Source organism: Vipera berus (genome assembly GCF_964194415.1).
Source record: "Vipera berus genome assembly, chromosome: W".
In the NCBI taxonomy this organism is placed as follows: domain Eukaryota; kingdom Metazoa; phylum Chordata; class Lepidosauria; order Squamata; family Viperidae; genus Vipera; species Vipera berus.
The window spans coordinates 57376413-57398577 of record NC_138210.1 but is presented as its reverse complement, the minus strand read 5'-3'; the positions used below and the strand labels follow the sequence as shown (position 1 = coordinate 57398577).

Below are 22165 nucleotides of genomic sequence, written 5' to 3'. Positions count from 1 at the left end.
TAAGTGAGACATTTGTTAAATGAATATTGACCTATTTTACAACCTTTCTTGCCAGAGTTGTTAAGTGAATCATTGCAGTTGTTAAGTTAGTAACGCAATTGTTAAGTGAATGTGGCTTCCCCATTGAGTTTGATTGTCAAAAGGGGAATCACACATGACCCTGGGACATTACAACCATCATAAATATGAGTCAGTTGCCAAGCATCTGTATTTTGATCACATGACCATGGGGACGCTGCAATGGATGTAAGTGTGAAAAAACGTTCATAAGTCGCTTTTCCCAGTGCCGCTGTAACTTTGAATGGTCACTAAATGAGCTGTTTTAAGTTCAGGACTACCTGTATTAAAATTTGGGTGCAGGATTCAATTAATCTCCGACTTCATTTTAAATCAACATCTTTATGACTTTGAAATGTGATCAGAATGTTCTTTGCCCTCCCTTCTGAACAGTAAAACATGAACTGATTATGCAAACAAGCAGATGTTTTAAATTAAGGGTACTTGTCCTTGGGGCATGGCAATAATTCTGCTGCAATAGCTGGGAAAGCACTGCTATGGTGCTAATGAACCTTGGCACATTTCAGCAGGCTGCCCTTCTGTTGTGAAGAAACATCCATGGTAGATAAGATGTAAGTGACTTACATTGCTATTTTTCGGATATTCACTGGTTCCTTATATTGCTGCAAAAATTATTCTGCCTTACATATTTGCAGCGGCTGGCGTCTTGCATGAAATGTAAGTTTACTCAAAATAGAGCTTTTTGCACATTGCTAAAAAGTTGAATCAAAGCTGAATCTCTAATATTCATTTTTTACTGGCATGGACTTTGAGTTATCTTTACAGAGAACATTCATTTCTCCTTCCCCATCATCCTGCACAATTTGGAAAGCTGGAGAAAGCATAAGATTTGTCTGAGATGGGAACAAAGCTTAGAGAAATGCTAGTGAAAAACGTGGCAGGCAGTATCATGTGCCTAAAGCCATCCTCCATTTTACCTGTTGAGCGCATTGCACATCTCAATGGTGACCAAGACGGACAAAGCCATAGTCATGGGGACAGAGGACTCAAAGATTTCACAGTCCAAGCCGTCAAAGGAAGGGTGGTCATCTGTACATTGCATGAAATGGGACTAGGAGAAGAAAAGAAGAATGAGGAAAAGCGAGATTAAGATGGAACGGGGGTTTTCCGAATTACGAAATCCTTCATTCCTCATATGATACTTCTGTTCTTGTCTCCCACAACTTAGAGCAGGAGTGTCAAACTGCCGGCCCGTGGGCCAGATGCATCATACTGAAACTGTGCCCACCCCACCTCCGGCAAAGGGGAAAAAGCCGCAATACGTCGCAACACATCACAAGACATGGCGAGTTTGACACCCCAGACTTAGAGCAATCAAAACTCACCAACTGATGGTAAGTCACTCCAGGTCCATCCTCAGCATATATGAACCACCAGGCAGCAGCCCCAACAGTGGCCGCTCCGACGTATACTGTAGGCAAAACAAAAATGGAAAGATTACTGTGAGCAGGGAAAAAGCCACTGACAGCAGAATGAGGTATTTCCTCAAGGATGACCAGTGCTTTTTTTGTAAAAGAAAAAGGTGCTGGAACTCACACATGTCATACAACCCGCCTTGCCTACCCTACAAGGTTCCATCAAAAAAAGGTGCCGGAACTCCGTTCTGAGCGTTCTATGAGAAAAAAAGCCCTGAGGATGACTGCTGAGAAACTGAAACGAAAGGGCTGCATTGTTTTTTTTCCTTGCACTTTGGTGGCACAGTGGTTAGACTGCACTATTGCGGGTTAATTCGGCTCATTGCCAGGCGTTCGATTCTCACGGACTCAAGGTTGAGTCAACCTCCCATCCTTCCAAAGTCGGTAAAATAAGGATCCAGTTTGCTGGGGGCAATAGGCTGACTCTGTAAACTGCTTAGAGAGTGCTGTAGAGCCTGATGAAGTGGTATATAAGTCGAAGTGCTATTGCTATTATTTATCTGGTGAATGCATATTTTGCCCTAGCCCAGGGGTAGGCAACCTTGGCTCTTTTATGACTCATGGACTTCAACTCCCAGAATTCCTGAGCCAGCATGGCTCAGCTTGGAAACCTCTCCCTTTTCCCTCAGCATGGCTGGCTCAGGAATTCTGGGAGTTGAAGTCCACAAGTCATAAAGCGGCCTAGGCCTAGGCCAGGAGTAGACGACCTTGGCTCTTTTATGATTTGTGGACTTCAACTCCCAGAATTCCTGAGCCAGCATGGCTCAGCTTGGAAACCTCTCCCTTTCCCCTCAGCGTGGCTGGCTCAATAATTCTGGGAGTTGAAGTCCACGAGTCATAAAAGAGCCAAAGTTGCTTACCCCTGCCCTAGCCTAATGGCTCTGTTTGCAAACATATAATAATAAATATGAACAAAATGCAACTGACTGAAGAATAAGCCAAAGATAGCCTAATTGTACCAGGCTAGGTCATGCCGAAGATTTGTGCTTGCCTGGGATTTTGGAGATGATACAGATTGCTGAGCTGAGATTACTGTTAGGTCACATAAGACAAGGATGAGGGCACAGACTTGAATTCACAGTTAGAATATAGGGTCAAAATGTATGATATAGGTCCAGAGCTAGACCTAGGCAACAGCTATGGGAGGAAAGTACTTACTTCCAATGGCCATGTAGCGGAAGAAGAGCCAACCGCTAATCAGGGGCTCCTTGGGGCTGCGAGGGGGCTTGTCCATGATGTCCAAATCAGGGGGGTTAAAACCCAAGGCAGTGGCTGGAAGCCCATCAGTCACCAAGTTCACCCACAGCAGCTGTACAGGGATCAAGGCTTCAGGGAGACCGAGGGCGGCTGTGAGGAAGATACTGGCATGGGGAGACAAGCATGAGATCAGAGAAGTCTCTGGAAGTCAGGCGCATGTGACATCACCATCAACACTTGGGGGGACAGATCTCCCCACCTTAGTTACTCGGTATTTATTTGGCCCTCTGCAAAACTGTTTTCCAGACAACCTAGTTCAGCTTTGAAGCTGACCAGATGACAATGGGCGAAGCCCCTTACCAGACAACCTCACCCACGTTAGAGGAGATGAGGTAGCGAATGAATTGTTTCATGTTGTTGTAGATGGCCCGGCCTTCCTCCACCGCAGCCACAATAGTGGAGAAGTTATCATCTGCCAACACCATTTCAGAGGCACTCTTGGCCACGGCAGTGCCAGAGCCCATGGCAATTCCAATTTCGGCTTTCTTCAGAGCTGGGGCATCATTTACACCATCACCGGTCTATCAGGAGACAGAAAGGGAGGAAGGGAGGAAAGAAATAAGAGAGTTAACTGAGATACGGAGAAGTAAATATTGGGAAAACTTCATGTTCTAAGAACAATCCTCCTGAAATGAAAAGAGACACTGATTTGTTTACACAACAGTCAGTTGGGGAAATGGTCAATTATTTCATCTAGTAAATTTCATTCAGGATTTCATTCTTTTTAATGAACATCAGGCTACAAAAATTTAAACAGTCATACGTCTCTTACAGGCAGTCCTCGACTTTGCAACCATTCTTTTAGCGACCATTTGAAGATACGACAGCACTGGAAACAGTGACGTACGACTGGTCCTTGCACTTATGACCATCACAGCATCCTCATGGTCGTGTGATCACAATTTGGGTGCTAGGCAACTGGCATATGTTTACAGCAGTTGTGGCATCCCGGGGTCACCATTTGCAACTTCCAGCTGACTCCCAACAAGCAAAATCAATGGGAGGAAGCAGGATTCGCTTAATGACCATGTGATTCACTTAACAACTGCAGTGATTCACTTAAAAACCATATCAATAAAAGTCATTAAATCAGGCAAAAGTCACTTAACAACCACCTCACAACAGAAATTATGGTCCCAATTGTGGTCAAGGAACTACCTGTATTAAATTTTTCTAGCGCCAGAGATATACTGTGGAGAGGAGAAGATGGATTGATTATATCCAGAATAAATATGGGACTAAAACTTTTTTCACTTAGCATTTGAATAATTAGTGGAATTATATGATGTGTAACTAGCTTGTAGTTATTTATTAAGAGTTAAAGTGCGATAGAATTTAATATTTTATTGTTGTTTGCATATTGTAGATTATGTTTGTTTGTATTTTTATACCCTGTATTTAGCTCTGGGAAGTCGGGGAGGGGGGAGGGGGAGGGGAGGGGAGAGTTGGGGAGGTTTGGGGAGAGGGGAGGGGGTTGGGAGGGGTTTTGTATTTAAAGATGTACTGTAAAACTTTTCAATAAAAAAAAAATTTCTAGCGCCCATTCAGTCATCTGGACCTAATGGTGGGTAGTTCCCTGCCCACCTATATTCCCCTCTATTCACCATGGCAGTGATCTCATCGAAGCTCTGCAGGAACTCCACAATCTTTGACTTGTGCATGGGCTCAACCCGCGCAAAGCAGCAAGCTCTTCGGCAGGCTTCCCGTTGCTCAGCAAAGGGCAAGTCGTCAAACTCCCGGCCGGTGTAGGCCTTGCCAGTCACTTCTTCATTTTCGCTGAAGATGCCAATGCGGCGACAGATGGCAATCGCGGTACCTTTGTTGTCGCCGGTGATCATGATGACGCGGATGCCAGCTTCACGGCACAGTTGAATAGATCCTGAGACTTCTTTGCGGGGAGGATCCAACATTCCTACGCAGCCCACAAAGGTCAGGTCATTCTGCGAAGGTCAGAAAAAAAAGATTACCAGCTGGCCCACACTAGATAACCGACATCTGGTCTTTATATCAAGTTTATACCATGCCAAAGGCTGGAAAGTCTGCAATAAAGACAAATATAGTTCGAGCTGAATTCTCTGATCATCTTTTCCCAAGAGCTGTGAAAACATGGATCTTCAGAGAGGCATCTGGGAACGTTTGAAGATTTTGTAACCCAAATGATGACACATCAAGTGTGTATGGTTTACGTTACTGATTTTTTTTTAATAATGTAATTTCTAAGTTATTGGGTTTCTTTGAAAACGGAGCAATTTACAAGCTAAAGTAATGAAAACCTTCCGTTGAAGAGATCTACTTTAATACCGTGGCTTGAGGGGAGAATTGGATCGAAATATCCACAGAGTCAAAGCTTAGGATGATGGGAAACGTCTCTCAGACTACCTAACTCACAGCTCACTTGTGCACATACAGTAGGAGGGGAAAAAGTTTTAATATGCTAACTCAAGTTTCTTGGAGAAGAAATATCGCAAATAAAATAAAGAAGAATTGATAGGAGATAAACTAGGAACAGAGAAAAGTAAAAAGTGGCCAGCTGCCACTTTAGTGTTCATACAATGGACCAAAATATCAGTGCCAATTTTTGTTTTGGTCCCTTATATTACCTAGGGTGACTTCAAAAACAGAATGTATGGTTCAGTGGCTTGCATGAACTAGGTAATGATGATTTATTCAATAAACCATGGTTAAACACACCATGGTTTACAATATGGTTGCATGAGCACATTGCTTATATGCAGTAAAAGGTAAAGGTAAAGCTTCCCCCGCACATGCGTGCTAGTCGTTTCCGACTCTAGGGGCCGGTGCTCATCTCCGTTTCAAAGCCGAAGAGCCAGCGCTTGTCCGAGGACGTCTCCGTGGTCATGTGGCTGGCATGACTAGACGCCAAAGGCGCACGGAACGCTGTTACCTTCCCACCGTAGTGTTCCCTATTTTTCTACTTGCATTTTTACGTGCTTTCGAACTGCTAGGTTGGCAGAAGCTGGGATGAGTAACAGGCGCTCACTCTGTTACCTTCCCACCGTAGTGGTTCCTATTTTTCTACTTGCATTTTTACGTGCTTTCGAACTGCTAGGTTGGCAGAAGCTGGGATGAGTAACAGGCGCTCACTCTGTTACCTTCCCACCGTAGTGGTTCCTATTTTTCTACTTGCATTTTTACGTGCTTTCGAACTGCTAGGTTGGCAGAAGCTGGGACGAGTAACAGGCGCTCACTCTGTGTAACTGGTTCTCTGTGTGGATGCTATTTCCGGAAGTGTGTTCTGGGCCTGGGCAACAAAAAATTAGCATCCGGTTCTGCCAAAGTGGTACGAACCGGTTGAATCCCACCACTGCCTATATGTCCAACGCCTGGCTCGCTTGGCATGTTGTCCTTCAGAGTTCTCAAGAAGCAGAGGTTGAGATGAAGGAGTTGCTCTTAAGTGACTAAACAAACCAATTACCTTCCATTTTTGCCACCAGGACTTTGGTATAAGTTTAAGGGTCATGGACACAGGCCATTCCCACACTCCAGAATCAAGTTATATATAGTATCTAAAGTCAATCAAGGTTGTTTTTTTTCAGCCGCAAAGTATGCATTTCCTTTTACACACGCTTGTACGTGTTAAAAATCCTTACATTTAAATTACTATATTTTCTTAAAATGTATTTACTGAGGTTTATATTTCATACTGCCCTGAGATACTGTTTAATTCATTTTCATCATTTCTTTTGCAAGAGGTTCCCTACCCCTCGAAGCTGATCTGGGAGTTTTTTGCTACTCTTTGAAAACTCCCAGATCAGCATTCAGGGGCAGGGATCTCTTACAAAAGAAAAGATGAAAATAAATTAAACAGTATCTCAGGGCAGTATGAAATATAAACCTCAGTAAATACATCTTAAGACAATATAGCAATTTAGGCTAAACTACACACAATCGTCTTCAAAGTAAACAGTATATACAATGTCGTAAAAATGTTGTATCCAACCTTGGCAACTTTAAGACTTGTGGACTTCAATTCTGGGAGTTGAAGTCCACAAGTTTAAGTTTAAGTTTATTGAATTTATATACAGCCCTTTTCCCGTAGGACTCAGGGTGGTTTACAAAGTATTTAAAAACGTTAATACAATACAAAAGTTAAAAACAGTTAAAATAATTAAATTTAATCCCTGAAAAAATATAAAACCCCATTTAAAAACTCTCAGCCTGGGCCGGAAAGCTCAAAGAGCCAGGTCTTCAGGTCCCGGCGGAATGACCGAAGGTCGGGGGCAGTCCTAAGCTCTAGGGGCAGCTGGTTCCAAAGGGCAGGCGCACCCACTGAGAAGGCCCTCCCCCTGGGTGTTATCCGCCGGCAGTCTTTTACCGGCGGCACCCTGAGAAGGCCCTCCATGTGGGAGCGCACGGGACGAAGGGAACTTGATGCCGGCAGCAGGTCTTAAAGTTGCCAAGGCTGGATACCCCTGCTCTATAGCTTTCATTAATAATCTACCATCACTGATCAGTTTTACCTCATATTCAATAAATTTAGTGGAATCTACTAAATACATGTCTTCTTTCTTTGGTGGGGTGTCACGAGTGGCTAATGCCAAGCAACGGAGAGTATCCCGTCCTGTGCCCCACTCTTTGATGACTCCCAATATGTGGTCCTTAACACAGGCAGTGAGGGGAACACGTGTGGTGCCCACACGAATATAGTTACAACGATCAATCACACCCTCGGGGGCACCCTGTGAAGACACAACAAAAGTAATGAGCATTGTCACTTGTGGAGAAAAGGGATAGAATAGCAAGCAATGTGACAACATAACTGTTTAGACCCGGTCATAAAACTTTAGCATAGAAGTTCTCTTTCCTTTATGCGGAAGAGTAAGTGGTAGATATAGTAATCTGAAGGTCCATCACTGAACTGTATGGCTGCTGAAGAAGGTTCAGATAACTGAAAATCTATCCATTATTTCCCCCTTTCCCTCCAATAGGAGAAAACTTACAAATAAGAACAAAACTCCATACATATAAAACTAGCTACAAAAAAGACGAGAGTGCCTGGTCTTTTCCCTGATATGATGGTCCATGGAAAGTTTCCAGGCTAAGTTGAGTGCCAGGTTAAGTTCCACCTGAACATTTACCATTTATATACACCAGGTAGTCCTTGACTTACGACCACAATTGAGCAAAAAATTTCTGTTGCTAAGTGAGACAATTGTTAAGTTGCCCCATTTTACAACCTTTCTTGCCACCATTGTTAAGTGAATCACAGCAATTGTTAAGTTAGTAACACGGTTGTTAAGTGAATCTGCCTTCCCCGTTGACTTTGCTTGTCAGAAAGTCGCAAAACGTGATCACATGACTCTGGGACCCTGCAACCGTCGTAAATATGAGCCAGTTGCCAAGCATCCAAATTTTGATCACATGACCAAGGAGATGTTGCAACAGTCATAAGTGTGAAAAAGGTCGTAAGTCGCTTTTTTCAGTTCCATTGTAACTTTGAACAGTCACTAAATTAATTGTTGTAAGTTGAGGACTACCTTTGGACAAGTCAACTAGAAAAAATTAGTTAAAGTTAGAATACAGGCTGAGAGAGAATTCCTATTTCCCCTTGTGGTCACTGAGATGGGACACAGAAGCGTACTACCAACCTTGATGAACATTTTGTTACCAACAGCAGCCCGGGAAGCTTTGGCTGGAGAGCAATAGACAGACATGGACTTCCTGTCACGAGAGAACTCAAGGGTGAATTCCTTCTTCATGAGTTGTTTGATCACCTGAACAAATGCAAAGCCAAGGGAGAGAAAGAGAGTTAAACCTTACTTTGCTTTACAAGCCAGAAGAACCAAAGCAAATTAATGAGATGGATCCTAGCAATTGGTCCTCCAAATATACTAGGCCTGGTGTCAGAATCCATTTATATCACATTCATAAATGTATGTTTAAAACATTATTCCCCCCCCATAGATTCTGCCATCTCCCGAGGAAGGAGGAGCACATGTGGATTCAGCCTGCCTTAGGTTATTTAAAAGACCAAGGGAAACCTTTTGAACTGGGGGGAACAAAAGGGAGGGTTAGGGAAGAAGGCATCTGGCCTGTGTCTCCATTTGAATCTGTAAAGGAAGAAGGCAATAACCATAAAGATTCGAAGTTCCCTTTTTCCCACGAAAGGGATGACACGAAGTAAAATGATGGGGGGCTGACCAAATGGGGTTGAGGGAAGGGGGGGTTGAACCGAGAACTCTTTATAAAGTTTCAATTTGTAAAACAATACCAAGTCCTGTCTTGTATTTCCACAACCAAGCATGTCCTAGTAAAAATTCCTTTTGGACTAGAACTGACTCCAAGAGTTTTTGTTTTCCTAAGATGTGGATTGGGGTAGGGTCCTGACACCTGGTTTCTAGTATTAGCCCAACACAGAGGGCATGGCTATCTCTGGAAAATATGTAATGTGAGAATAATCATCTTTTTTGAGCCTCAGAAGAGACATAAATACACCTGGAGAAGGCCATCAGATTGCAAGAAAACAAATATATATTTTCAGTACAACAAGCAAAACCTATTCTTTAATTAGGTATCAGCTTCCAGGTGATGCTACGTAAGTCTACAGCAGATAAAATAGCAAAAGGCTAGTGGTAACAACCACCAATAATTTGGAACAGTTTGGAATTGTAAGCCACCCAAAATTATCAACTGAGGTGGATTGCTGTAGGAATGAACAAATGAATGAATGAATGAATGAATGAATGAATGAATGAATGAATGAATGAATGAATATTATAGCATCGTCTTTCACAGACTATAATTTAGTTCATCAGATCCACTCCTTTGATGTCTGCTACATGGCAGAATTGGCAAATTACAAAAAAGAGAGGAGAAATGGTACTTGGATGAGTTACATCTCCAGAGAATCAACTTCCTTTCTCAATCTACAACAAGCCCCTAACACAAACACATTTCTACAGTTGTGTTCCTCCTGTGCTCCACTGAACAGTGCCTCTGCATTCCAAACCTGTTCCACAGCAGAGCGTGGGAGAATCTTGAGAACCTCAATATAAACAATGAATATTGAGGCATGAAAACATGAGCTTCAACTCTACAGTGGAGGTGGACATGGCACCGTTCAGTGACCAAGGAATAGAGATCTTTATGTGAATCTGGCACTAAGTCACAGGAGGAAAGAGAGAAGACCATTGAGTCATTGGTTTAAAGAAAGAGACCCCAAGAAAGGATCCTCTCTAATTCTTCACAGTATTTATCTGATAGTTATACAGAGTGTGCTTCAATCTGGCAAGATTCTGCCTATAGGTGAACAACAAAGAAACTACTTTGAGAAGTTAATCATGGTGGTCTTGGTGTTGTGATAGTGTCAGCCTGTGCTCCCAGCAGCTGAGTCTGAGGAATCTGAGGAGGAGGAGGAGGAGGAGGAGGAGGAGGAGGGGTTTGGAGACCCTTCGGTGTCAGAGGGAGGCTCTGATGCACTGCAAGACTCTCAGCCTGGCCCCTCCAGTCGTGTTCCTCCTGAGGCTCAGCTGTGTGAGGAGGAAGTGTCAGACTCAGAGGAGTCACAGCTGAATCTGTTCAGAGATGCTAGAAGCAGGAGGCAATCCAGCAGAGTAGAGCCAAGAAAATCAATGAGGCAACTCAGTGAAAGGAGGAGAAGGCATTGAGAAGCCACGCCTTGGGACAGATAAAAAAAGGGGAAGGTGTGGGCAGTGCTGGTTGCCGAAGGCAACCGTTCAGAGACATTCAAAGAGAATCCTGGTCTGTTCTTGTTAATCTGTTTCACTCTTGTTTGACTCTTGTTGGATGTTTTGAATCATGTATTTTTGGTTGAAGAAAATATTCTGCTGCTTTTTTATTTGAAAGACTTTATTATTTGGAACTGTAAATAAATTTGGGTTGGGTTTTTCCCAGCCTATTGATTGTTAAAAGGAAAAAGGGGTTGTCCCTGACACACAAAAAGGGCCGGTCGTAGGCTGGAACAGAACACTTGGTTCCCTGTGCCTGACACTCTAATGACAGTCAGTTCCCGGAAGGAGAATGTACTTACTGAGTTGCAGGCATTGGCCCGATCCACCTTGCTGAGATTTCGTACATCTGTGTTGAAGACATTCATCTTTTCAACCAAGCAGGTAAGGGCAGTTTCAGTGGCCTCACCAACCTTCTCATATATACCTTTGGACTGGAAAAGGGAAGAATCAGAGATACGATTTAGGTATATTGAATTGTGATCAAGAAAGGCTTGGGGTGTATTATCAAGATTCAGCCTGGCAAGAATTATTAATTTAATGTAATTTGAGAAAACATCTCAGACTTGGCCTTCTATAATTCTCATGAAGAAAAAGAGAGGGTTGGGAAGAAAGTATTCAGACTCGCAATATTCTCTTACTGTAACCATTTCATAAAATAATTAGCATTCGTAACTCTGTCTTTTCTAGTCTGGTCTCCCTCAAAGGACTCTTTATCATTCTCAGGGCTGTTATACAGGCTTATAACTAGTCTCTGGTATTGTTGCTGTTGTTTGTGCCTTCAGCCTAGTCTTTACTCCTGGCAACTATATGGATAAGTCCATGCAAATATTTGGCAACTTTTTCAGAAGTGATTTGCTGTTGCCTTCTTCCACTGGCCCCGAGTCTTCTAGGTGGCTTTGTGCCTAAGGCAGGACTAGAACTCCTGGTTCCCTGCTTTCTACACCAGGAGTCCCCAGCCTATTGGCCACCGGGCTGCGTGAGTGACTAGCCAGTGCACATGTGTCTTCGCATGTGCACAGCCCCACTCTCATGAGTGTCGCCGGGAGCATCACGGGCTTTTACAGCCCCACTTCTGCAAGCACCACCGTGAGCGTTGAGGGTGTTCGCGGCCCCACTCCCGCGAGCAACAGGGGTTCGTGCATGCACACACAAGCATTCAGACCCCTCAAAACCATCCTTTCTTTCCCCTCCCCCCTTGCTCCGGTCCTCCAACCCCAAAAGGTTGGGGAACTCTGTTCTAGACCTCTATCTTTAAATAATGCACCAAACGGGCTGTCTCCAGCCTTAACTGCCTAAAATACTGACCACTGGTGCATGTAGCACTATTTTATCAGCCCTGTGAGAAAAGAAAGCAGCAGTAATGAATTCTGTAAATTCCCTGCCCTCAACATCTGACCACATCTCCAGAAATACAAAAAAGAGGAGGAAGTTTGGACCTCCTTTTATTCCAGGCTTTCCTACATTTAAGATTTAACAGTCATTTTCTCAGCTCCAATGAACCTGCCAACGCTACTTTGGAGAAGGAAATTAAAGAACTTTGGAATTTATTCCTGCTGGAACATTGTCCAGTACTAAATACGATTCCTCTGGATGCCAGGTCAAAATCTTTATATCGCCTTTTAAGAGTTTTTAGACTCGAAAGAGGTTTTTGTTTTTGTTTTTTAATTTTCACCTTTTTTACCTCTGGTTTTATTATTTTAATGATGAATTTGTTGGTTTTATTTTATTTTGCAGGTTTTGGTGAAGGGAGTCACACATATCTCTTAATGAACAGTTGGTGAGAAGTGGATGATGAAGCCAAAGAGAAGCATTCACCTCATTGAAATCCAGTGAAGAGTCATTGCAAAGGGCACAAATCGTGGCCAGTTCAACAAGACCATCATATTGTCCAGTTTTGACTGGTTTATCGTTCTTAAATCTGCAGGTTCCAAAAAAAGTAAAAAATGCATTTGTTTTATTTATATAGCCCATTTATACGGCCGCCCATCTCACAAAAAGTGACTCTGGCAACATACAAGAAAGAGATAAAGCAATAAACATGTAAGAAACGGTCATTATTTAAAAGTTTAAAAAGCATCAGGCACACAAGAGATTACATTAGTAAGGGACCCTCACAGGGATAAGGACATAGCCAGGCCTTAAGAAACTTCTGAAAAATAAGTAAGGATAGAGCTGACTTCAGTTCAGGGCTGAGAATGTTCCAGAAGGTGGGTGACAAAGCAGAGAAGACCTGCCTCCTCAGGCCCACCAAGTACAACAGATGGGAATCGCAGCATGCCTCTTCTGCCAGATCTCATGGGATGGGCAGATATAATTGGGGAATGGTGGTCCTTCAAATAACCCAGCCCCATGCAATGAAGGGTTTTAAAGGTCAAAACCAAGACCTTGAATCAGATCCAGAAGCAAATTGGCAACCAGTGCAGCCTGTGAAGCAGAGATGACACAGAGATACAGTATAACATGTCCTGTCCTAGACACACATGTAATTGCTGATGGAAAGCCCATATTAATTAGCCAGCGCACCAGTACTAAAGAAACCAGGTTTCAAGTATTACAGAGACCATCCTGTGTGGCCCTCACTGCCCACATCACTGCATTTTGCACCAGCTGAAGCTTCTGGATACTCTTCAAGGGCAGCCCCAGGTAGAGGGCATTACAACAATCCAGTTGGGAGGTGACTAGGACATGAGTGACAGTGAGCAGAGCCTCCTGATCCAGGAAGAGATTCAACTGGCACAACAATACAAACCTGTGCAAAGCCCCTCCTAGCCATGAATGCCACCTACTTTTTAAGCAAGCTGTGAGTCCAGGAGGATGCCAGATTGTGCACAGGGTCTATCTGGGGCAGTGCACCCCATCCAGCACCAAAGATGGCATAGTCTGGAACTGGCAAGGCCCCAAACTCAAAGCCACTCAGTCTTGCCAGAATTCAGCAAACCTGTTGTTTTCCATCCAGACCCGCATAATCTGCAGGCACTGGGATAGGATGCTCATGTAATTGCTTAAATCAGCAGGGGCAGAGAGATATAATTGGAAAGAGCACAGATTATTGCTTTGAATGATGGGAGAAACAAAACAACAGCTAAGAAATCAAAGCATCTGAATAAATATCACATTAAGGCAGAATATGATTTGTTTGGTTTTGATTTAGTATTTTGCGTGAGCCTAGCCATTATAATTTCAAACCATAATAACCAATAAATTATGTGTTAGTGAATCCAATCACTTCAACTTGAGAAAACCATAGTTGAAGCAAAACATTATTTAGCCTAGTGTAAAAAACTAAAGTAGTGGCTCTGGTTTAAAAACAATCAGTCTACTTTTCTCTTGATATATATATATATATAGGATTAGGCTATCAGGTTTACAGTTTTGGCTTTATTTAACGTTCACATTTGTACTTACACTTCTCCTTCAGGGGTGTAGGTGGAACCAGAGATATTGAATTCATTCAAGGCACAAAAATCTCCCTCTATTTTGTCCACAACAAACATCTAAGAGAAAGGAAGGAAGGAAGGAAGGAAGGAAGGAAGGAAGGAAGGAAGGAAGGAAGGAAGGAAGGAAGGGAGGGAGGGAGGGAGGGAGGGAGGGAGGGAGGGAGGGAGGGGAGGAGATTTCAATATGGATGAAGATGAGATGCCCAAAAGAGACTCTAGATGAGAAAAGTGCTGGCATCCACCTTCAGCTCACCTTGCAAACAGACATTTGGTTGGTAGTCAGAGTGCCGGTTTTGTCGGAACAGATGACAGAGGTGCAGCCCAAGGTCTCCACTGAGGGCAGGCTTCTGACAATGGCATTTTTCTTGGCCATACGGCGAGTCCCCAGAGCTAGACAGGTCGTGATGACAGCGGGAAGGCCTGGAGAGGCAGAAGAGGAAAGAACAAAAGGATAAGCTTGGGGAATACATGTCACGTTCAGACATATAGCTCTGATGACCCCTTTGGCTCTTACTACTCATAATTATACCTCTTTTTCAGATAACATTGGGAAACACCCATTCTAAGATTCCAATACTGTATGTGACAAAAAATGCCAAGGCTTTAATGAGAAACAGCATGTCAAAGCCCAATACTATAGGAAATATTTTGGATCTGAGCAGTCTCTAAAATCTCTGAGTGACAACATTGTAGTAAGAGGACTGAAAAAGATCTTAACTCTGTTCTCTGTGTTGAAAGGCCGAGACATACATTACTGTAGTCAGATCGCCAGAAAATCTACCTTGGGGGAAAGGTAGGCATATTTGTATTTTAAGAAATAACCTCCTCCTCCCCGTCAGTCTCCCAAAATGACTGCCAAGGTGGGCCTGAGTAGTTAGAACAAACGAAAGTACCAGAAAGCAAATTTGCGACATGATTCTCCATAACTCTATAAAGTTTTTCACCTCTAGGATGCGTTGTGCTATCTCAGCTGATTTTGCCTTTCTATTAGACCAGGGGTCCCCAACCCCCAGTCTGTGGACCAGTATCGGACTGCGGCATGCCAGCAACTGGTCCGCAGAAACAAGCAAAGCCCCATCTGCAGGATGCAGACAGCACACCATGCACTCTCCGGTCCGCGGAAAAACCTCTCTCCACAGAACCGGTCCCGGTGCCCAAAAGGTTGGGGACCTCTGTATTAGACAGGTGAGCATCCTTCAAGATCGTGCACTGGGCTGTACTCGCTCCCTTCTTTATTGTCTCAAAAATGCCCCTTTGCTCTATGCAATTCCCAGAGCATTCCTGGCAACAACAACAACAAAAAAGGATGCTAGAGGTTGCCACTTTGCTTTGCAACCTGCTAGCTCCCCATTTGCTATTTTTAAGTTTTAAAAGATTATATAAAATCAGGTAAGGCCATAGGATATAGTAGCACCAAGAGAAGTATCAGTGCCACATTTAGACCTGATGTTTGGAGCACTTTTTGGTTTTGACTTAATGTGATTACAGGTAGTCCTCGACTTACAACCACAACTGAGCCCAACTTTTCTGTTACTTGACTGTGGGAATGTTGCAACGGTTGTAAAAGTGTGAAAAAAATGGTCATAAGTCACTTTTATCAGTCCTTTTTGTAACTTTGAATGGTCATTAAATGAACAGTTGTAAGTCGAGGACCACCTATATATTATAAATTCAACCACCTAAATTTGTAAACCAGTCATTATAGCTTAGCATTATGTATAACTAGATTACAGCAGGGTTTTTTCAACAAACTATTCATGTAACAAATGAGAGTTTGCACAAAGTGTAAATCTGCTCACGGATAACTTAAAGCTTTGTTGACAGTATGGGTTAATATCTAAAGGGCGGGACTCCGACTCCTTCAGATCCTTCAGTGCACTATATGTCCAGTGCAGAAGAAAATGAAAGCACGAACATATGATGACAGCAAAAGCTATTTCAAAAAAGAAAGACATTTGCCGGCACTCATTAAGCCTGGACAGGTGGTTACAGGAACCTGGAATGACCTCAGCTGACCTTCTGGGATGGCAGCCACAGCGAGGGCGACGGCAATCTTGAAGTAGTAGATGGCGCCGCGGATCCAGGAACCGCCATGTATGGGATCGTTGAAATGCCCGATGTTGATAAGCCAGACAGCCACGCAGATGAGGGAGATGACTTTGGACAGCTGCTCACCAAACTCGTCCAGTTTCTGCTGCAATGGCGTCTTCTCTTGCTCTGTGGCTGCCATTTGATCACGGATCTTACCGATTTCAGTGCCCACGCCTGTGGCGATGACAATACCAACAGCCTTGCCGGAACCAATGTTGGTACCCTGGAGCGGGTTTGAAGACGAATAGGAACAAGACAGATTAAAATCAACAAAGGAAAGTGGCACTCAATAAATAATAATGGATGGAGGAAACTACAGTTATTTTAGATAAAGAAGGCTGTAAGCATGGCTATGTACAATCTTGCATAAGCACATTGTTTCATTTCTTAAAAATCCAAGGTCTCCAGGCCTCATGGCAGTAAAGGACATGTCTGTGCTACATCTATAGCATGTTCGTTCTCTATCTGCAAAAAAATGGTTGGAACTATTGTTTAGGAAATTGCTGAAATGTCTGCTAGGGATCATGGCAACCGCAAAACTCCCATCCTATCACCCATGCCAACAAACATGCTGCTAAACTCTTAATGTCGAAGCAAAAATAAGCAAATAACAGCACATTTCCTTAACTTGCGGAATTAGCTCTTGCAAAGGTGAACAGAAAGAGAAATGATGAGTAGCAGACTCAGTTACAGCATAGATTACTGAATCATTGGAGGACCTGAAGGACCAGCTTGGGGACACATCATGCTGGATAAAATCTTTCTGTATGGTCCAGGGGTAGGCAACCTTGGCTCTTTTATGACTCGTGGACTTCAACTCCCAGAATTCCTGAGCCAAGCTACCCCTGGTATGGTCATTAAGAGTCAACGCTGAGTTGATGGCATATCATCAATAATTTGATTACCTTACACTTCCCAGGTCTCCCTAGTTCAGGGGTAGGCAACCTTGGCTCTTTTATGACTCATGGACTTCAACTCCCAGAATTCTTGAGCCAGCTATGCTGAGGGGAAAGGGAGAGATTTCCAAGCTGAACCATGCTGGCTCAGGAATTCTGGAAGTTGAAGTCCACGTGTCATAAAAGAGCCAAGGTTGCCTACCCCTGCCCTAGTTGTATCTGACTTGTAATCGCATTCACATTTTTGGCTATATCATATCATACTTTCTGACACTCATTAATAGGAAGCATAAAATTATGGAATTTACGAGCTTGTCTTTTTGCCCTGATCTCCCCAGTCACCTATAGGTGAAATAAAAGTGCAATGTAATATCAGCCAATTTACATTGTTGCTTGAGAGAGCAAATAAAATGATGTCACCTGATTGTCCCCAAAGTGCTTTCTAGAATAGAATAGAATAGAATAGAATAGAATAGAATAGAATAGAATAGAATAGAATAGAATAGAATAGAATAGAATAGAATAGAATAGAATAGAATAGAAAGTAGAGTAGAGTAGAGTAGAGTAGAGTAGAGTAGAGTAGAGTAGAGTAGAATAGAATAGAATAGAATAGAATAGAATCTTTTGTCACTTTAAATGTACACTAAACAGCATACTTTGAAATGAAATTTCATTGCATTCAGCTTTCAAAGAAATACCATTTTTCATATACCCACACACCCATACATATATGACACAGAGAAACATCACAGTCTAGTTCGAATATATACCTACACATGGCAGAAAAAAAAGAATCCTGCAAATTTACAAGACCGATGGCATAAGGAACAAAGCTGTTACAGAATCTAGTAGTTCTGCTATAAATACTTTGAAACCTCCTCCCAGAGGGGAGCAACAGAAACAGACTGTGAAGTGAGTGTGTGGGGTCTCTAATAATGCTCCGCACTCTAAGCACATAGTACTTATAAGCAGTATCCTGAATAACAGGGAGCAGGCTTCCTATAATCTTCTCAGCTGTCCTTATCACACTCTGTATGGACCTTCTATCTGAGACACTCCTACCAACAAACCAGTGATGCAGTTTATTAAAACACTCGCGATCGTGCTTTTGTAAAAAGTGGCCAGGAGAGAAGGAGAAAGTTGTGCTCTGAGCTGAAGAAGCTTCTTGGATGAGAAGCAAACTGTCTTCAGAGAAAAAATAAAGTCCAGTTGCCTTTCGAAAAAGCACTTTGGGGACAACCATGATCTGGATGACTGAGAAACTCCATAGACATGTCACCTGATTCTTTATCCCACTGCATTACCAAATAAAGATAATTGGAATATGGTATTTAGTGTCCCATTAGTATCCCTGCCATGTACTATTTGAATCAGGGACAAAAAGATGCATCAGCAGGCTTTACATCTTCAGCCCTGTCAGTAGTACTCACAGAAAACAGCATGTTCTTCTTGTCCTGATTTACAGCCCGGGGATCTGGGACAGGATCAGTATGTTTGATCACAGAGACAGATTCACCTGGGTGGGTAAATAAAGGATCAGACCACTTGCTTCATACAAAAGAGGGTCATAGGTACTTTATGTTATGTGGACTTTAATCCAGAATTCCTCAGCCAGCAAGCTGGCTAGTGAATTCTAGAAGTTGAAGTCTAAAGGTAAAGGTAAAGGTTCCCCCGCACATGCGTGCTAGTCGTTTCCGACTCTAGGGGCTGGTGCTCATCTCCGTTTCAAAGCCGAAGAGCCAGCGCTTGTCCGAGGACGTCTCCGTGGTCATGTGGCCAGCATGACTGGCCGCCAAAGGCGCACGGAATGCTGTTACCTTTCCACCGTAGAGGTCCCTATTTTTCTACTTGCATTTTTACGTGCTTTAGAACTGCTAGGTTGGCAGAAGCTGGGATGAGTAACAGGCGCTCACTCTGCTACGCGGCACTCGGGATTCGACCCGCCAAACTGCCGACCATCAACAATCGAGTCTACATGTCTACATGTCTTTAATTAGCCAAGGTTAAAAAATACTGGCATGGATCATATCCAAATCTACCTAAACCAATGATTTTCCAAAGCACGTTTTCCCAACCACAGATTTTTTTTCCATAGAGACTATGATCTCTAAGATAATCCTATCCTTCCTCTTTACAAAGTGGTTTAAAATATAGGTTCTATTCCAGTTCTTCTCGGATTGGCTGAGATTTAAAAACATAGCCTCTGTTGTTATTCCCTCTTTCTCCCCCCCACACACCCGCTTTTTTTTAAACTTTTTTTCTCCATTCTCTTATGGGCAGAATATATTTATTGCTAGCATTAGGTATGAGTTCCTTACCTGTCAGAATAGACTGGTCCACACGCAGAGTGGTGGATTTGATGGAAATTATGCGGATATCAGCTGGGACTTTGTCACCAACTGGGGAACAAAAAAAAGAAAAAAACCCTCCAGTTTTAGCAGAACAATCGCTATTGTTTGATGTAAAAAAAATAAAAATAAACAAACCCCTCCTATTGACTAGTTTAAACATCTTTGTTGAAAGAGAAATGAAGGTAATAATACCAAGTTCTGAAGCTAGGATATATCACCATTTTATTATTATTATGAAAAAATCCCTGCTAGAATAGCACATGTGAGAGTCAGTTCTCATACAGTCAGTGAAAAACAAGACAACAGCAAAATTGAGCAGTGCAGAAATAAAGAACAAATTTATATAGTCTAATCCTTGCAATGGAAAGAGACAGTCTACAGGGAGTCCTTGACTTACAACTGTTTGTTTACTGACCGTTTGAAGTTACAACAACACTGAAAAAAGTGACTTACGACCATTTTCCACACTGTCACGGCATCCCCATGGTCGCATGATCAAAAGTCAGATGCTTGGCAACTGACTCGTATTTATGACGATTACAGTGTCCCAGGGTCATGTGATCCCCTTTTGCGACCTCCTGACAAGCAAAATCAATGGGGGAGCCAGAGTCACTTAGCAACTGTGTGACTAACTTAACAACTGCAGTGATTCACTTAACAAATGTGGCAAGAAAGGTTGTAAAATGGGGGAAGACTCACTTAACAAATGTCTCGCTTAGCCACAGAAATTTTGGGCTCAGTTGTGGACGTACGTTGAGGACTACCTGCATTATGTAGAACTGGAAAAGGGGGAAAAATACAATATGATTTCGACTTTGTTTTTATTGGGTTTCGTTTTGATAATGCCAAATCTTGAAAATACTTTTGATGATTGATTCTTGAGATGGTATAGGACAGGGGTAGGCAACCTTGCCTCTTTTATGACTCATGGACTTCAACTCCCAGAATTCCTGAGCCAGGAATTCCTGAGCCAGGAATTCTGGGAGTTGAAGTCCACGAGTCATAAAAGAGCCAAGGTTGCCTACCTTTGGTATAGGACCTCCTGCTTGAGCAAGGGGCTGGACTAGAAGACCTCCAAGGTCCCTTCCAGCTCTATTCTATTCTATTCTATTCTATTCTATTCTATTCTATTCTATTCTATTCTATTCTATTCTATTCTATTCTATTCTATTCTATTCTACTTCAAGCTATTATAATAGTATAAACATATACCATACAAAGATAGCTTCTATATATCCTTCCCTATAACCACTGAATACTAGAATAGCTCCCACAGCTAGTGCACTGAATATAAAGTATGAGGGTCCAGGAGTTCAATTCCTGATAGAGGATTTGAACCCCAAAGAATAACACTTGGATAGCTACCTCTGATGGGTTCCATATAGGGTGAAACTGGTCATATGATGGTGCCTAGTGGTCTCTGTAACTAATTTAATTCAATAAACATTGTTTATTATAACTTCTGTGATTTCTTTTGAGTGCTTCCAGTACTCATGACTGAGTGAATCTTGACACCATGAGAAATACGAAAGACACCTATGAAACCAGAGCTAGAAAGAAAAGATTGCTCTTTCTCTGTCTCTACATAAATCTGTATTGCTCTTCTGGCTCTTGCTGTTACGTAGGGGATACAGGCAGTCTTCCACTTACAACCATTCAGTTAGTGACCGTTCAAAGTTACAACGGCATTAAAAAAAGTGCCTTATGACCATTTTTCACACTTATGACTGTTGCAGGATCCCCATGTTCACATGATCAAAATTTGGGCACGTGGCAACTGGCTTTTATTTACGATGGTTGCAGGGTCCCAAGGTCATGTGATCACCTTTTGTGACCTCCTGACAAGCAAAGTCAACAGAGAAGCCAGAGATACTTACCAACCGTGTTGCCAACTTAGCAACTATAGCGATTCACTTAGCAACTGCGGTAAGAAAAGTCGTAAAATGGGGCCAAATTGATGTTGATTGCTTATTTAGTATTGTATGAATATCACTAAATATTGTATCCTATGATTTCTGATGAATGTATCTTATGATGACTATGATCATGATTTATCATCATCATCATAATTTATCACTTGTAGCTTGTATGTACACCAAGAGCTTATGCATCGGAGACAAATTCCTTTTGTGTCCAGTCACACTTGGCCAATAAAGAATTCCTATTCTATTCTATTCTATTCTATTCTATTCTATTCTATTCTATTCTATTCTGTTCTGTTCTATTCTATTCTATTCTATTAACAGTTGTCCTGCTTAACAACAGAATTTCTGGGCTTAAAAGAAGTTGTAAATCAAAGACTAATTACAACAACAGGAACAACAACAATAATAACAAGAAGAAGAAGAAGAAGAAGCAGAAGAAGAAGAAGAAGAAGAAGAAGAAGAAGAAGAAGAAGAAGAAGAAGAAGAACAACAACAACAACAACAACAACAACAACAACAACAACAACAACAACAATTTTATTGTCACTTTGAATGTACACCAATCGGCATACATCAAAATGAAATTTCTTTTTATATATGTTTTTTTATTAATTTTCTCATATTACATTCACATGTTGAAAAAGCAACGCAATGGCTGGGTACAATAATTCCATTACAGTTGGGTATCATCCATACTGATCTCAAAATTTGACAGTAACTAATTCTCTCTCTTTCCCCCTTAATATGTACATGTCTCTTTCACAGACCAATAAAATTCTTACTCTATCAGTCAAGCAAAAAATAGCTTTCTAATATTCACCAATAATCTTCAATTATGTATATCTTAATTAACTTAACATTCAAACTTTTAGACAATCAATGACCTAATAGGTTTTTCCTTAATTTTAATTTTCCATTGATATTTTAAATTTAACGTTGATCTTTATCATTTCCAAGTTTTAAATGACCCCAATTTCTATCACAGTTCCCCCACCATCTAATA

The 22165-nt window shown here is 42.1% G+C and overlaps 1 protein-coding gene across 2 annotated transcripts in view; it reads right to left on the bottom strand.

Annotated features, from left to right (window-relative positions):
• The window catches only part of LOC308676604 (sarcoplasmic/endoplasmic reticulum calcium ATPase 1), a 44613-nt gene that overhangs the window by 8043 nt on the left and 14405 nt on the right, over positions 1 to 22165 (bottom strand). For both annotated transcript variants that reach the window (XM_081342510.1, XM_081342509.1), the window contains exons 6-19: positions 19205 to 19285; positions 18317 to 18402; positions 15916 to 16213; positions 14153 to 14319; positions 13868 to 13956; positions 12278 to 12380; positions 10762 to 10893; positions 8360 to 8485; positions 7232 to 7450; positions 4355 to 4690; positions 3051 to 3271; positions 2652 to 2854; positions 1404 to 1489; positions 996 to 1129 (exon numbers count right to left, since the gene is read on the bottom strand). In XM_081342510.1, coding sequence (XP_081198636.1) covers positions 996 to 1129; positions 1404 to 1489; positions 2652 to 2854; positions 3051 to 3271; positions 4355 to 4690; positions 7232 to 7450; positions 8360 to 8485; positions 10762 to 10893; positions 12278 to 12380; positions 13868 to 13956; positions 14153 to 14319; positions 15916 to 16213; positions 18317 to 18402; positions 19205 to 19285 — 2281 coding nt within the window. The remainder of the gene's footprint in view (positions 1 to 995; positions 1130 to 1403; positions 1490 to 2651; positions 2855 to 3050; positions 3272 to 4354; positions 4691 to 7231; positions 7451 to 8359; positions 8486 to 10761; positions 10894 to 12277; positions 12381 to 13867; positions 13957 to 14152; positions 14320 to 15915; positions 16214 to 18316; positions 18403 to 19204; positions 19286 to 22165) is intronic.